At 65.4% G+C, this 15,763-nt stretch overlaps 2 protein-coding genes across 2 annotated transcripts; both read left to right on the top strand.

Moving 5' to 3' along the window:
- Positions 1–211: 211 nt before the first annotated feature.
- ANKRD24 (ankyrin repeat domain 24) lies at positions 212–9,208 on the top strand. Its single transcript, XM_068164988.1, has 19 exons — positions 212–351; positions 1,404–1,534; positions 1,636–1,724; positions 2,349–2,413; positions 2,800–2,857; positions 3,017–3,087; positions 3,250–3,356; positions 4,455–4,642; positions 4,972–5,000; positions 5,140–5,235; positions 5,898–6,002; positions 6,110–6,154; positions 6,277–6,375; positions 6,467–6,539; positions 6,650–6,771; positions 6,850–8,058; positions 8,419–8,556; positions 8,656–8,721; positions 8,969–9,208. Exons 1-19 carry the CDS (start codon positions 283–285, stop codon positions 9,044–9,046), a joined length of 2,838 nt encoding a protein of 945 aa, XP_068021089.1. The 5' UTR covers positions 212–282; the 3' UTR covers positions 9,047–9,208.
- A 285-nt stretch (positions 9,209–9,493) lies between these two features.
- Positions 9,494–12,651, top strand: EBI3 (Epstein-Barr virus induced 3). The gene is made up of 7 exons (XM_068165006.1): positions 9,494–9,648; positions 10,275–10,400; positions 10,908–11,147; positions 11,242–11,359; positions 11,483–11,643; positions 12,062–12,222; positions 12,345–12,651. The coding sequence occupies exons 2-7, from the start codon at positions 10,313–10,315 to the stop codon at positions 12,495–12,497; spliced, it is 921 nt and encodes a 306-aa protein (XP_068021107.1). The 5' UTR covers positions 9,494–9,648; positions 10,275–10,312; the 3' UTR covers positions 12,498–12,651.
- Positions 12,652–15,763: the final 3,112 nt, after the last annotated feature.

The following is a 15,763-nucleotide window of genomic DNA, read 5'->3' as shown; positions in this document are numbered from 1 at the left end:
CCTCCCAGTTTAACCGGGACCAGGCTGGGTGCTGGTCCCGGAGTGGGACCGTGGCAGCCGCTCCGTGGCAGGGGTGCGGGGACGGCTGGAGCTCTGGATGCGGAGGAGGGAGGGAAGAAGAGAAAGAAGGAGGGACGGGAGGGATGGAGGGAGGCGGATCCTGGCTCCCACTGCGGCAGGACCTGGCCCCCGCCCCGGCAGCGATGCTGGACCGAGCTGGGGTCTGGGGTCCACGGCCTGGAGCCCCAGTTTGCCCTCGGCCAGGCGGGGGACGAGGGGTGCATGGCTGCCCGCCGCCTCCTGCTCAGCACCATGAAGCAGATCTGCCTCTGTGCCGCTGCCTCCTTCGCGGTACGTCGCTGCCCTCCATCTCCTGTCCCCTCCGGTCACGTCCTCCGGGCTAAGCCGTGTCCTCCCCTACCCCCCGCACCCCCTCCAGCCCCACCCCGGGGCTCGGCTGCATCCTCTCCAACCTGCTTTGTACTTGCATGAACAAGGGCGTGGGGGGGAGCGGGCACCACCCTCTCAGTTTGCCCAGGAGCCCTGCGAGGCTGGGGGAGGGATGGGGTCCCCTAGCCTGGCAGGGCTGGAGGGGTTGGCAAGGGCACCAGGCGGGCAGAGCGGCACAGGACCTGTGCCCGGCGCTGGGCAGCAGGCTGGCGAGGGGCAGGATGCCAGCAGCTCCCAAAAGGTGACATCCATTTCCTGCCGCTGCCACCGCAGCGAGCTCGCCTTTGTCGTCAGCGGCTGCGGGGTGAGCCCAGGACTTCTCCAGCCGCTCCTGTCTCGGGATGGGGACAAGGGGCACCGCCGGGGCAGCAAGTCCCCACCCGGCCCAAATCCTGCACAGCGTGGGGACAGCCTTGTGCCCCCTAATCCTGGGGGGTGCTGGAGACATCCCAGGGGATCTGCTCTCACTGCCAGCTGCTCTCGTCCTGGCTTAGTCCCTTCCTCGACAGGGAGAAGGGTTGGGAATGGGCTCCCTGGGGAGCCCATGGCAGGGATGGGGCTCAGGCACCTCATGGGTGCTGGCTGTGCTAGCACTGGGGGCACAGTGTTGGCTCACCCCCAGATCCTAGCTGCTCACAGCCTGGCCCCTCCCCAGCCAAACTGGACCAGCTGTGTAAATCTCCTGGTCTGTGAGCTGGGGAGAGGCTGAAGAAGATCCTCAGCCCACTCAGATCCTCAGCCCACTCAGCTGTCCCAGCTAAACCTCCCATGCCTGGGAGCCACACACCACAGCACCCTGACAGGGGTCTTCCAGAGATGTTCACCCTGAGGGACAGAGATGGGTGGAAGATCGCAGGGATGGGGATGAGGAGAGGTCCCCGAGCCCAGCCTGGCACCCCACATGTCCCCAGGGATGGCACAGCCATCACAGCCTCCTCTTGGCTTCGTTGCAGAGCCAGGACTGGACCAAGAACGATGAGAAGCTGCTGCAAGCCGTGGACTACAACGATGCCGGGAGGGTGACATCGCTGCTGCTCCGCAAGGGCCTGGTGGCCACCAAGCTGGACTCGGAGGGCAAATCAGCGTAAGTGCCTGACCCACATCCCTGACACAGCAGGGACACAGGGCTGGGGACAAGGCTGGGACAAAGGGACATGAGTCCCACAGCCCCTGCTCTCCCTGCAGGTTCCACCTGGCTGCCATGCGGGGCAACGTGGACTGCCTGGAAGCTATGCTGGCCCACGGCGTGGATGCCATGACCAAGGACAGCTCGGGTGAGGGCATGGCCACCAGCCCTGCCCAGCTGATGCCAGGGGGCTTCTGGCACTGCCTGCTTGTTCCTACCCTGCTGGACAGGTGTTGAGGCTGAGGGCACAGCCACACCTTGGTGGGCTGTAAATTGTCCCAGCTTCCTGTGGGGGCCTGAACCCTGGCTGGTGATGCTCCTGGGGATGTCCCTGGGGGAGACCTTCTGGTGGCCTTTCAGTACTCACAGGGGCCAATAAGAAAGCTGGGGAGAGGCTTTTGAGCAGGGCCTGCTGGGACAGGATGAGATGGGATGGTTTGAAACTCAAAGAGGGAGATTCAGACTGGAGAGAAGAAGGAATTGTTGATGCTGGGGGTGGTGAAAGCCTGTCCCAGGTTGCCCAGAGAGGCTGGGAGCTGCCCCATGCCTGGCACCATCCCAGCTCAGGTTGTTTGGGGCTGTGAGCAACCTGTTCTGGTTGGGGATGTCCCTTCCAGATGAGCTTTAAAAAAGATCCCTTCCAACCCAACCCATTCTGTGATTCTATTCAGCCCCAGCCCAGCAGCTCCTCCTGCGTGCCCATGCCAAGCAGTCCCCTCTGCCACTGCCCCACTGCCTGCTCTCTGACCTGTCTGTCTGTCCCTCTCCCCAGGTTACACTGCCCTGCACCTGGCATCCAAGCATGGCCACCCACAGTGTGTCAGCAAGCTGCTGCAGGTACCAGCAGGGAGGGTGCTGAGCCAGCCAGGGGTCCCCTCTGTCCTTCAGCTCTCTTTACACTGAGCATGGTGAGACCCTGGCCCAGGCTGCCCAGAGAGCTGGGAGCTGCCCCACCCTGGAACCATTCCAGGTCAGGTGTTTGGAGCTCTGAGCAGCCTGCTCTGGTTGCAGCTGTCCCTGCTGACTGCAGGGGCTTGGTCTGCATGACCTCCAAAGGTCCCTTCCCAGCCCATGCTGGGATTCTGATTCCCTTCCCTCAGCAGTGCTGCAGCCTGGTTCTCAGCTCTGCCCAGCCCTCCACCATGCCAAAGAGCCACATCCACTGGAGCAGTCTGTCTGTCTGTCTGTCTGCTGTCCTCTTGTAACCCTGCCCTCTCCCTCAGGCCTCCTGCCCTGTGGACCTGGCTGACAGCAGTGGCAAAACAGCTCTGCACCACGCAGGTGAGAGGGGACAGCGCCAGCCCTGTCCTGCTGGTGAACCCCTGGGAAGCAGAGTGCTCAGCTCTGTCCTTCTCGAGGTGACCCAGCTCTGGCGGGGGGTTGGGCTGGGTGATCTTTGGTGGTCCCTTCCAACCCCTACCACTCTGTGCCCCTCCTCAGCGGCCAGCGGCTGCATCTCCTGCTCGGAGATCCTCTGCGACTTCAAGGCTCCTCTGAACATCAAGGACAAGGTGAGGCCCCCCCGCTCCTCCCCCTGCCGGGGGCCAGCCTGGGGCTGCCTCTAGGACGCAGCAGCTTCTGCGGTGGAACAGGCTGCTGGGAGGTGGGAATCTGGGAGGTAACAGGAGTGAGGTGCCCCGTGGGGAGATCTGAGCCGAACTGCCCCTGCCCAGGATGGCTTCACGCCGCTGATCCTTGCTGCCAAGATGAACCACCCGGAGCTGTGCCGGTACCTGCTGCACCGCGGAGCCGCCGTCAACAGCCGCGACCAGCAGGGGAGGTGAGGCTGCAGCGGTGGGGACTGGGAGCAGGAGGGGAGGGGAGGCTGCACCGGTGGGGACTGGGAGCAGGAGGGGAGGTGAGGCTGCAGCGGTGGGGACTGGGAGCAGCAGGGCAGGGGAGGCTGCAGCGGTGGGGACTGGGAGCAGCAGGGCAGGGGAGGCTGCAGCGGTGGGGACTGGGAGCAGCAGGGGAGGAGAGGCTGCACCGGTGGGGACTGGGAGCAGCAGGGGAGGAGAGGCTGCACCGGTGGGGACTGGGAGCAGCAGGGGAGGGGAGGCTGCACCGGTGGGGACTGGGAGCAGCAGGGGAGGTGAGGCTGCAGCGGTGGGGACTGGGAGCAGCAGGGCAGGGGAGGCTGCAGTGGTGGGGACTGGGAGCAGCAGGGCAGGGGAGGCTGCAGCGGTGGGGACTGGGAGCAGCAGGGGAGGAGAGGCTGCACCGGTGGGGACTGGGAGCAGCAGGGGAGGAGAGGCTGCACCGGTGGGGACTGGGAGCAGCAGGGGAGGGGAGGCTGCACCGGTGGGGACTGGGAGCAGCAGGGCAGGGGAGGCTGCAGCGGTGGGGACTGGGAGCAGCAGGGGAGGGGAGGCTGCACCGGTGGGGACTGGGAGCAGCAGGGGAGGGGAGGCTGCACCGGTGGGGACTGGGAGCAGCAGGGCAGGGGAGGCTGCAGCGGTGGGGACTGGGAGCAGCAGGGGAGGGGAGGCTGCACCGGTGGGGACTGGGAGCAGCAGGGGAGGGGAGGCTGCACCGGTGGGGACTGGGAGCAGCAGGGGAGGAGAGGCTGCACCGGTGGGGACTGGGAGCAGGAGGGGAGGGGAGGCTGCAGCGGTGGGGACTGGGAGCAGGAGGGGAGGGGAGGCTGCACCGGTGGGGACTGGGAGCAGGAGGGGAGGAGAGGCTGCAGCGGTGGGGACTGGGAGCAGGAGGGGAGGGGAGGCTGCACCGGTGGGGACTGGGAGCAGGAGGGGAGGGGAGGCTGCACCGGTGGGGACTGGGAGCAGGAGGGGAGCTGTGTCTGCACTGCTGGGGACTGGGATTAAGGGGAGGTGGAGGGAATGGGCTCCCTCACCTCTGCTCTCCCCTCTCTGCTCAGGACAGCCTTGATGCTGGCCTGTGAGAATGGCAGTGTGGAGACCGTGGAGGTGCTGGTCAGCGCCGGTGCCAGGGTGGCCTTGGTGGACTCCACAGGCCACGATGCTGCTCACTACAGCCTGGCCACAGGCAATGCTCTCATCCAGCACTTCCTGCAGGAGGCTGCCCAGCGCCGCTCCTGGGCCAGCGGTGAGGCAGCTGTGCCACCCTCTGCCCCAGGGCAGGGATCCACAGGGAGGTTTTCAGGGTGCTGTGGGGCAGGGCTGTGTCTAACCCGAGGCTGGAGGGGGTGAGCCAGGCTGGGGGACACGAGTCTCCTTTTCCTGGGTGCTGGGGGTGCCAGGGAGGTGGTGCTGAGTCTTGGCTGCCAGCTCAGTGGCTGCATGTGCTTTGCACACCTGTGTCCATGCATGTTTACAGCCATGTTCAGAGGTAATCCTGCAGGCTCTGCCTGCTTTGCCCACCCCAGGACCCCCTAAACCTCCCCAATTTCTCTTTCCCCGCTCTGTGCCCCACAGAAGAGGAGTCAGTTGGGCAGACGTCCCAGGTAAGGGCCTGCCTGGCTATCCACCTCCCCCCAGGGCTGGCCTGGCCTCAGCCCCTGGGCAAGGGGACTCTCCGGGGTGGCCAAAGAGGAGGAAGGCTACTGTGTGTGTGATGTCTCTTCTGGCCTGGTGTCCCTGCAGGCATCTTCTCCCAGCCAGTCATCTGTCAGGGACAAGCAGAGCAGCACCCCGAGGAAGAGGAAGGCTCCTCTGCCTCCCATGGGCACCTCCAGCCAGGTGAGAGGGGGTCCCCACAACCCCACCCCACTTGGCAGGCATGGGGTAGCCAAACCATGTCTGGCTCAGGCAACCTTCACCCTCCCTGCGGTGGAGGTGATGCTCCTGGGCTGGCCTGAGCTGTGACAGTAGCTCAGTCCTCGCTCCTGGGGGGCACACAGCACCCTGAGCCCCGAGTCCCTGCCTGTCAGCCTCTTTCTTTCCACCCTGTGGGCCCCAAACATCTTTGTTTGTGGGAGCTGTGCTGGCACTGGTGGGGTCCAAGCCCTGCCTGAGCCTTTCCTTCTGTCTCTGCTGTCAAAAGTCACTCTGGGCACCCCAGAGCACAGCTGGCCCACGGGGGGCACATGGTGCTGGAGAGCTGTTGTAGCCTCCAGGGGGAGGATGGGTGGGAGGGGCTGAGAGTGGGGAGAGGGCAGAGATTGGGGATGGGGCAGAGATTGGAGAGGGGGCAGAGACTGGAGAGGGGGCAGAGATTGGGGAGGGGGCAGAGATTGGAGAGGGGGCAGAGATTGGAGAGGGGGCAGAGATTGGGGAGGGGGCAGAGATTGGAGAGGGGGCAGAGACTGGAGAGGGGGCAGAGATTGGGGAGGGGGCAGAGATTGGAGAGGGGGCAGAGATTGGAGAGGGGGCAGAGATTGGGGAGGGGGCACTCATTGCAGGAGGACCGGGATGCCTACGAGGAGATCGTGCGGCTGCGGCAGGAGCGAGCCCAGTTCCTGCAGAAGATCCGGGGCCTGGAGCAGCAGGAGAAGCAGAGACGAGAGGTACCTGAGGTGCCAGGGAGATGCCAGCATGGCCCTTGGCAGTGCAGGGCACAGGAGGGATGGGGCCAGCGTTTACCTCTCCCTGTTCTCCCTCCGTGTCCTGCTAGCGAGCAGAGCTGGATGAGGGCTCCCTGCGCTCCATGGAGAAGCAGGTGAGGCTGGGGAAGAGCTCAGGGGTGGCCTGGGCTCCCTGAGGGGTCCTGCTGCTGGGGGGTGTCACCTGGTCTCTCTGGGGGAAGCCAAAGGACCCCCGTGGCTGCATCCTGCCCCACAGATCAAGGAGCTGAAGGAGCGGCTGGCAGCGAGGGATGGTGAGAAGGAGAGGCTGGGCAAGGAGGTGGAGGCTCTGCGGAGCCGCTTGTCCTCCCTGGAGGTAGGCTAGGTGTGGGCAGCAGCTGGCAGTGCCAGGGGATGGGGGTGTGTGGTGTGTGGAGGGGGGGCTGACCCTGACTCTGCACCCCCAGAACGAGAAGGAGAACACAAGCTACGACATCGAGACGCTGAAGGACGAGGAGGGAGACCCGCTCGAGTTTCCAGGTAGAGCCCAAGGTCCCCAGGAGGTTAGAGCAGCCCCCGGGGAGGTGGCACTGCAGGGCAGGGCGCAGGGGCAGGGGGGGGCACGGCGCTGGAGTCCCTGCACCCCACAGGGGCAGAGCTGCTGCTGTCCAAGAAGACGCTGAGCCCCTCAGCCGAGGAGCTGCTGGCCACGCTGCAGGGGCAGGTGCAGTCCCTCACCGTGCAGAACCAGGAGCTGCGGGAGAAGATCCAGGTGAGCGTCCGTCTGTCCGTCCCTGCCTGCTGCCGCCGGCCCCTGGCCCCTCTGCTGTCCTCACCGTCACCTCGGCAGGTGCTGGAGAACTTCGAGCGGGATGAGAGCAACCTGTCGGCGCCGGGGGACGTGGTGCCCGCCAGCCTCTACAAGGCTCTGCAGCAGGAGCTGGAGCAGCTGCGGGCGCAGCGCTCGGAGCCGCCGCGGGGCACGGGGGCCAGGGAGGAGGCCAGGGGGCAGCGCGAGGGGCAGAGCCGAGCCTCCGAGCAAGCCCCGCAGCAAACCACGGAGGGGAGTGCGGCCAAGGAGCCAGCCAGGGGCGAGGGCAAGGCAGCACCGGGCGAGCTGCGGGTGCCCAAGACCTCCTCCTCCTCCTGTGAGCGGGAGGCTGGTGCCGAGCTGGCAGAGGCCCAGGCAGCCCTGCAGCAGGCGCAGGCAGCGCTGAAGGAGAGGGAGCAGCAGGTGAAGGAGCTGCAGGCCCGTTTGGAGGCTGTGGGGCCGACGGCCTCCCCAGAAGAGAAGTCAAGGGAGAAGGAGGCTTTGCTGGAGCGGTGCAGCCGGGCAGAGGCCGAGGCAGAGGCGCTGCGGCGGGAGCTGGAGGCCACGGCCAGGGAGCGCCGAGCGGCCGTCGGCACCCAGCCGGAGCCAGGGGCGCTGGAGCGGAGGGTGGCGGAGCTGGCACGGCAGCACGAGGAGGCGACGGCCCAGCTGGCGCAGCTGCGGGAGGCGCTGCGCCGCAGGGAGGCCGAGCTGGGCGGGCTGCGGGAGCAGCTGGCGGCGCGGCCGGTGGCGCGGCAGCAGCACGAGGAGGCCCTGGAGCGGCTGCGGCTGGCACGGGCGGAGGCGGAGGGCAGAGTGCCGCGGGCGGAGCACGCCAGGGCCACGGCGGCGCTGGAGGAGCAGGCGCGGGAGCTGCGGGAGCGGGCGGCCAGGCTGGAGGCGGCGGCGGAGGCCAAGGGGCGCGAGGCCGCCCGGCTGGAGGCCGAGCTGGCGTCGGCCGTGCCGCGGGCGCAGCACGAGGCGGCGCAGGAGGGGCTGCGCGCCGAGGCGGCGGCGCTGGCCCAGAGGCTGAGCGAGCTGTCGAGGCGCCACGAGAAGACCTGCGAGGAGGTGTTCCGCGTCCAGCGCCAGGCGCTCTTCATGAAGAGCGAGCGGCAGGCGGCCGAGCAGCGGCTGGCGGACGCCCAGCAGCAGCTGGCGCAGGCGCAGGCGGAGGCGCGCAGGCTGCGGGAGCTCCACGGCCACGCCGAGGACTCGGCACGGCTGGTCAGGGAGAGGGACAGGAAGGTAGGGGGCCGGAGAAAAAGGGGTGCTGGGGAGTGGAGGAAGGGAGGAGATGGAGGCGGGAGATGAGGGAGGAACTCTGGGCAGTGAGGGTGGGGAGGCACTGGCACAGAGTGCCCAGGGAGGCCCTGGAGGTGTTCAAGGCCAGGTTGGGTGAGGCTTTGCTGATCTCCTGCATCCTTCCCTCTTTTTCCTTCCCCGAGCTGAGCTCCAACCCAGGGGCAAAGGGAGCGGGGTGGGAAAGCTCCAGCTCTGCCCCTGCCCGGGCACAGGGGCCTCCCTGGTACTGCAGTGGGCATGGCCATGGGGTGCCCTCGGGGAGCTGAGGCTGAGGGGTTCCTGTAAGCTCTGGGTGCTGTGCAGATCACTGAGCTCTCCAAGGAGGTCTTCAGGCTGAAGGAAGCCCTGAACACCCTCCCTGAGTCCCGGGGACCGCCGCAGTCACCCTCAGACAGTGCTGCACTCCAGGCCAGGATCCAGGCATTGGAGGAGAAGCTGGTGGTGGGTACTGGGGGGTAGGGGCTTGTGGCTATTGCCTGGTGGGTTCTGGAGCTCCACAAGCCCCCAGCCCCATGCCCAAACCTGATGTCTCTCTTGCAGGAGACAGAGAAGCGGCACAGCAAGGTGGTGACGCTGTACAGGAGCCACCTGCTCTATGCAGTGCAGGTGAGATGGGGATGTGAGTGTGGGGGAACTGGGGACACCAGCAGGAGACACTGGGGCAGCAGCCAGCCACATGCTGCTGCCTGCATGCATGTGGGGGGCAGCAGGGGGCTGGATCCTCCTGGAGCCCCAGGGTGCTCAGTGCTGAGGGGGTTTGGAACTGGATGAGCTTGAAGGTCCCTTCCAGCCCAAAGTGCTCTGTGAGCCTGTGTCCCCTCTGCTGTCCACACCAACGTCCCTTCCACCCCAGGGCCACATGGATGAGGACGTGCAGAGGCTCCTGTGCCAGATCCTGAAGATGCAGCGGCTGCAGGAGCAGGGCCGGTGAGCCCCTGCCAGCACAGAGGTGGTGGCACAGCTGGCGACACGCCTGAGGGGCCAGGCCCGCGGCAGCCACCTCTGTGCCCCTCTGCTTCTCCGGGCTGCACCCCGGCACTGGCACATATGCACTCCCCCACCCCCAGCCCTGCTGCCCCCCACACCCCAGCACAGCAGCAATAAAGTATTTATACTCGTGCCAGCGGGGTGGTTCGTCTCTGGGGGGCACCAGGGTGGGCACAGAGAGCTGGGGGGCAGGGGAGGGAAGGAGGTTCCAGGTCCTTCTTGTGCTGGTGGCACCAGAGCTGGACGCAGTGCTGCAGGTGGGGTCTCAGCAGGGCACAGCAGAGCAGGTTCTGGGCTTCCTCCAGCCCTGATGTCCCCAGCCGGACTCAAGGCATTGGGCTGGTGGCGTGGGAAGGGCTGGGACCCGCCTGGCCGGAGCCGGCGCCGCTTCCCCGCGGGCGGGTGCGGAGCTCCGTGCGGAGCGCGGCTGGGCGCGGATCCCCCCCGGGACGGCGCTTCCTGAGCGAGGAAGTTGGGCTGAGGCCGGCCGGGGCCGCCGCTTCCCGGTGACACAGCCTCGGGTCCCACCGGTCCGGCCCTGCGGCGGTGAGCGAGAAGCGGGGACTGCGCTGCCGGGGGACTGCGCTGCCCGCGGGGCTGGGGGCACAGCCTGGGGCTGGGGGCACAGCCTGGGGCTGGGGGGACGCTGCGGGGAGCCCAGGCTGCGGGGCAAGTTGGGAATGTCCTGCCGTGGGGCTGAGCCCCGCAGCCAGGGTGGCCACCGAGGGCAGGATCTGTCCCTGTGGTGCTGGGCTTGGGCACAGCGGGGCTGGCTGGGTTCTGGGGGGGGTCTCTGTGAGGGGCAGTCCCTCCCTAGATGCCCGGGGAGGTGGGGGCCAGCTGAGTGCGCTGATCCCTTCCCTGCTGCAGGCCCACAGTGACCTGGATGGCTGGCACCAGGCAGAGGTGGCAGCAGGTCCCCAGCCACAGGGACTTTCTCTCCCACCTCTGCCCTCTCCTCCTTCCTGGGAGCAGGATCTGTCCCCTGGCTCCCGTCCCCAGGGTGTGTGGCAAGGCCAAAGGGGAAACTGAGGCACAGCACTGGGGGGTAGCCTGTGGGTGGGTCTGAACCCCTGCCTTTAGTGATGCCCCTGCAGCTCCTGGGGACCTGTGGCTGTGGTGTCCCTGCTGTCCCCTGCCCTGGGGTTTGAGCACCCTCCCTGTCTCCACAGGTCCCTGGAGCTGGGCAGCTCTGCCGAGTCCCCAGGACATGAAGTGGCTCTGGGTGGTGGCTTTTGTGGCACCTGCCTGCACTGCTCCCTACAATGGCACCAAGGAGGGGGACAGTGGGGACAGAGGTATGGGCACAGTGGGCACTGGGGATGGAGGTGTGAGGGGGCCTAGGGGGACAGGAGGGCTGTGGGCAGAGAGGTGGGGAACTGGGAGACTGGTGACAGAGGGACCAGAGGTCTGGAATGGAGGTCTGGGAGCATCGGGGGGGGGGCTGGAGACAGACTGGGGATGGAGGTGGAGGGAGCAGGGATGGAGGTATAGGGGCAGTGAGGGCACTGGGGACACTGAGGGGACCAAGGACAGAAGGACAGGGCATGTAAGGACAGAGGTAAAGGGACACTGGAGGGACTGGGGACATGGGGGGGCTGAGGACAGAGCCGGGGTGGGACTGGTGCCGGAGGAATAGAGACAGTGAGGGGCTGGGAACGTGGGGGCTGGAGGCACTGGGGAGGGAGGGGCACCACTGGGCTGGGAGTGGAGCTGGGGGGCTTGAGGGAGTCACAGGCTCTTCCTGACCCTGTCACCCCCTACCTTTCCTTGTCCCTGCCATGGTGTGTGCCCTTGACCCCCAGTGCCACGTCCCCCAGGGCTCTGCACCCTGCAGCACGGCGCCCTGGGCACCCAGGTGCTGCTGCAGTGCCCGGCGGCAGCAGGGGGGGCAGCTGAGTGGCGCTGGGGTGACGCTGTCCTGGGCACGCATCCTGCACCGGGGCTGGCCCTCCCCAATGCCAGCCTGGCCCACGAGGGCCACTACAGCTGCCACCAGCCTGGCACCGGTGAGACCTGGGCCACCATCTGCCTGCGGCTGGGCTGTGAGTGACCCTGGCCCCCTCCATGGCCCCCGCTGCCGGCCGGGGGTCCCCCTGGGGAGGCTGGCAGTGGAGTGATGACTGTCCCCTGCCCCAGACCCCCCTGCACTGCCTGAGATCGAGTGCTGGGCCATCAGCTACCCGCAGGCTGTGAACTGCTCCTGGGTCCTGGCCCCCGAGCCGCTGCTGGACACCCAATTCGTGGCCACGTACAGGTCAGTGGGAGGTCCCCGAGCCCTGACTGAGGCCCTCCACTGTCTGCCTGCATCCACACAGAGCTGCAGGCAGGGCAGGGCAGGGCAGCTGGCCCCTTGCCCAGCTCTGCCTCTGCCCCCCAGGCATGGCACAGAGGTGGGTGAGTGCATCCTCACGGGGCCACGGAGCTGCTCCTTTGGGGACGTGCAGATGTTCTCCCTCACTCCCTACGTGGTGAATGTGACGGCCACGAACCCCCTGGGCACTGCCTCCACGCTCCTGCCCTTCCTCCTGGAGAACATCAGTGAGTGCCAGGGCGCCCTGCAGACCCCCCACACTTAGCCCCCACATCCCAAGCAGTGTGCCTGGGTCTAAGCACCTCTCTGGGTCGTCCGGGGTGGTGGAGTCACCATCCCTGGAGGTGATCAAGGAATGTGTGGCTGTGGCACTTGGGGAAGTGGTTCAGTGGCCATGGTGGTGTTGGGTCAGGGGTTAGACTTGATGATCTCAAAGGGCTTTTCCATCCAAAACAACTCTATAATCCATCCCTGGGGCATCCTTTGGGCTTTTCCCCTCTTGTTTATTTCCTTACTTGGGAAGAGGAAGCATCAGTGCAATGATTTGCTGGGTCTCAGGCCACCTCTGCAGCCTGGATTGCACTGTCCCTGCGCTGCATACCTCAGCCAGCACCTCACACCTTCATTGTCTCCCTGCTTCATCAGTAAAGCCAGACCCTCCTGAGGACCTGAGGGTCTCACCCATCCCCGGGGAGACCAAGAAGCTGCTGCTGGAGTGGAGCCCACCGGGGTCCTGGCCCTTCCCAGATTACTTCCCACTGAAGTACCACATCCGCTGTGCCGGGGAGGATGGCTCTGTCACCACGGTACTGCACCCCCTGCACCCCCAGGCGGGCTGAGCTGGGGCACAGCAGAGGGTAGCACCCCCAGGCAAGGCTGTGTCCTAGCCCCCTGCCCGTGGGTGCCCCTAACCCTGCTCTCCCCCCAGCTGGAGGCAAACGAGCAGACGTCTTACACCCTGACGGGGCTGCGACCTGGGACCCTGCACCACATCCAGGTGGCCTCCAAGGCCTTCACAGACTCCGGGGAGCTCAGCGCCTGGAGCCTGCCGGCCTCGGGGACGCCCTGGATGGAGCCCTGATGGGCAGAGCAGCACCGGCGTCCCCTTCCCCATCCTGCTCCTCTCCCTTGTCCCACCCAGCACCCCCACAGTGCCCCAGCCGCTGCCTGTCCCCATGTCCCCCCGCAGCCTGCAGCCACCAGTGCTGGAGGGCAATAAACCACTGAGGCTCTGATCCCTGTCCTGCTCTGCTGGCCTTCACCATGCTGCTGAGCTGCCCTGGGGGTGGCTGCGAGGCTGCACAGGGCCATGGCGATGGGCAGAGGGGAGGGCACAGGGTACAGCTGGACCCCAACACTGCAACTGCTCCGTCCGGCGCGGAATGGTCCCTGCCGAGGTCCCGGACTGATCTCTTTGCCCCCTCCCAACGCCTTGGCTATTCTCTGCGGCTTCAGCTGGCCCTCGTGACCCTGCCACGGCCCAGCCTGCTCTCTCCTCCTGGCCTGCATGGTCCCCGTGACCCCCCTCCATCGTCTGAGGCTCCTGGAGACCACCTCCCGGCGACCCCCCGAGACGCGACCCGCAGCCGCGGAACAACGTTTCAGGCTGGGGAGGGCGGGGGGGCTCCCGGCGGGCGGTGCAGCCCGCTGACGGGCAGCAGAAACAGCCAGTAGCAGGCAAGGGCCTGGCAGGCTGCGGCTCTCCTCACCAATGAGCAGCGGAGCAGGGCGGGCCCAGGAAGTGTTGGGGCTGAGCTCGGCCTGCGGTGTGGTGCCCCCGCGCGGTGGCGTTTGGCACCGCAGTGTCCGGCGCGGTGCCTGCGCAATGAGCGTCCGGGAGCGGAGCGGACGGGGATGGACTTGGCAAGGGAGGAGCTGGGGTCAGGGAGCCAAGGAATCGCTTGGGTTGGAAAAGAACTTTCAGATCCAACACCTCCAACCATTCTCTGACGCTGCCAAGGCTGGGGCTAAGCCGTGGTCCTCAGCACCGCATCTCAACTCTTGTCCAGGCGGTCCCAGTGAAGACCTGGAGAGGGAATCTGAGAACCAGAGGAGCTCGGAGAGTCCAGGGACTGCAGCTCCCGAAGTGCTGCGCAGGGCTGCGGGGCACTGCTGGCAGCCCACGGCCAGAAAGACCTGGGGGTGTTGGTTGTCAGCCAGTGCGTGCCCAGCATCCTGGCCTGGAGCAGCAGTGGTGTGGGCAGCAGGAGCAGGGCAGGGACTGTGCCCCTGGACTAGGCACTGGGGAGGCTGTGCCTCAAATCCTGGGCTCGTTTCGGGGGCCCTCACTCCAAGAAGGACACTGAGGGGCTGGAGTGTGTGCAAGAAAGCTGGGGAAGGGTCTGGAGAACAGGGCTGGGGAGGGGCAGCTGAGGGAGCTGGGGGGGTTCAGCCTGGAGAAGAGGAGGCTGAGGGAGACCTCATTGCTCTCTGCAGCTCCCTGAGAGGAGGCTGGAGCCACGTGGGGTTGGTCTCTTCTCCCTAGTATCAGGTCATGGCCTGAAACTGCCAGGGGAAGTTCAGGTTGAGCAAGAGGAACAATTTCTTCCTCTTGAGAATTGTCAAGCCCTGGAACAGGGTCCTCTAGAGACCCTGCTGACCTCCAGTGCTCCACAGGGCTTTTGCCAGGCTTTGCCAAGCCAGGAGCATGACCTTGCTGCACTCCAGAGAGCCCCTAGGGTCTTTGCCAGGCTTTACTTTCCCCCAGGTAGCTCTTGCTGCCCATAAAGAGCATTTGGGAGGAGGACTTCAGTGAAATTCCATCTTGCTCCAGCTGATGGCACGATTGGGAGCCTGTGGAGCCCAGATCTGCCCCAGACAGGCTGCTGGGCAAGGTCCCAGCTCTCCTGCTCTGAGTGTGTGCTGGTGTCCAGCGTGGGTCCCAGCCTCGCACCACGCCAGTGTTCCCGGCAAGAAAGGGCTCAGAGGAGAGCCTGTTTCTGATCAAATGAGAAAATAAATAGCAGCCAGGCCAAGTCCCCGGGTCAGAGATGAGACAAAGAGCTATCTGCAGGACGAGCAACCAGCGGTTTGTGGTTGTAAAGGGGCTCCCAGCCGTCGGGATGGACTCCCACCGGCAGGAGTTAATGGCGTGGCAGTCCACAGGAGAGCTTCCTCCTAGAGCACATGTGTGTTTGAGGCAATAAGCCCTCCAGGGTTTCAGCTCCTTCTGTGTCTCACTTACAGCTGTGTAACCTTCCAAACACACAGCAAAGGCATTTTTCCCTGGGAAAGTGTCAGCTCCCTTCGGCCTCACGCTGACAATCGGCCATTGTGTGGCCATTCGGCGACCCAGAGCGTGCTGGAAGGGGCTCCAGGCTGGCTGGGGCTGAACACCTGGGCTCTGCTGGGGCAGTCCAGCTCGGTGTCCAGCTCTGGGACAGCCAACACAAAGACATGGACATGCTGGAGGTGGTCCAGGGCCACAGAGATGATTGGAGAGATGGAGCACCTCTGCCATAGGGACAGGCTGGGAGAGCTGGGGGTGTTCAGCCTGCAGAAGAGAAGGCTCCAGGGAGACCTTAGAGCTGCATTTCAATATCTGAAGGGATCCCACAGGGATGCTGGGCAGGGACTATTCAGAAGGGTCTGTGGGGGTAGGACCAGGGGCAATGGTTTGGAACTGGAGCAGGGCAGATGTAGGTTGGACATCAGGAGGAAGTTCTGCAGTGGGGGTGGTGAGACCCTGGAAGAGGCTGCCCAGGGAGGTGGTTGAGGCTCCAACCCTGGAAACATTTAAGACCAGACTTGATGTGGCCCTGAGCAGCCTGATCGAGTTGGAGGTGTCCCTGCTGCCTGCAGGGGGGGTTGGACAGGATGCCCTTTCAAGGTCCCTTTGAGGGTCCCTTCCAACTTGATGCAGTCAGTGAATGCTAGAAGCCAAAGAGCCTTGGAGCCAGGGCTGTGGTGTGCAGAGTGAGGTCAGGGCGGTGGGATGGGAACTCTGTGCAGCTCAGAGCAGCTGATGGCTCAGGGAAGTGTGGAGGTTAGGAATGTGCCTTTGCAAGGACTTGCAGTGGCAAAAATTGATTGAACATATGGGGTACAGAAGTCCTCCTCCTGATTTGATTTGCATTTTGCTGTTTGAGCAAGAAAAGAAATGATTTCCCTGCCTGAGTTCAGGAGGCAGTGTTCCCTGTTCCTTAAAAGCCAGGACCAATTATTTGTCTTCCTGGCTCTGTCACTGGCACCAGAGTGTGACCTTAGGAAGGACAGCAGCTCTGCTGCAGAGCTGCCCTGCCTTTAGCAGCCATTCAGACCTCTCAGGGTCCTGGGGTGGAACTTGCTGTATCCAAAGAGCTGGTTTTTGTTTTGCTGATTCAGAGACCCTTACCTGCAGTGCTGGGG

The sequence above is a fragment of the Melanerpes formicivorus genome, unplaced genomic scaffold (assembly GCF_026170545.1).
Source record: "Melanerpes formicivorus ecotype bairdi unplaced genomic scaffold, bMelFor1.0.p_v2 SCAF_83, whole genome shotgun sequence".
NCBI classification, from domain to species: domain Eukaryota; kingdom Metazoa; phylum Chordata; class Aves; order Piciformes; family Picidae; genus Melanerpes; species Melanerpes formicivorus.
Note: the sequence above shows the minus strand (reverse complement) of the source record. Positions and strands in the feature narration are given on the sequence as shown.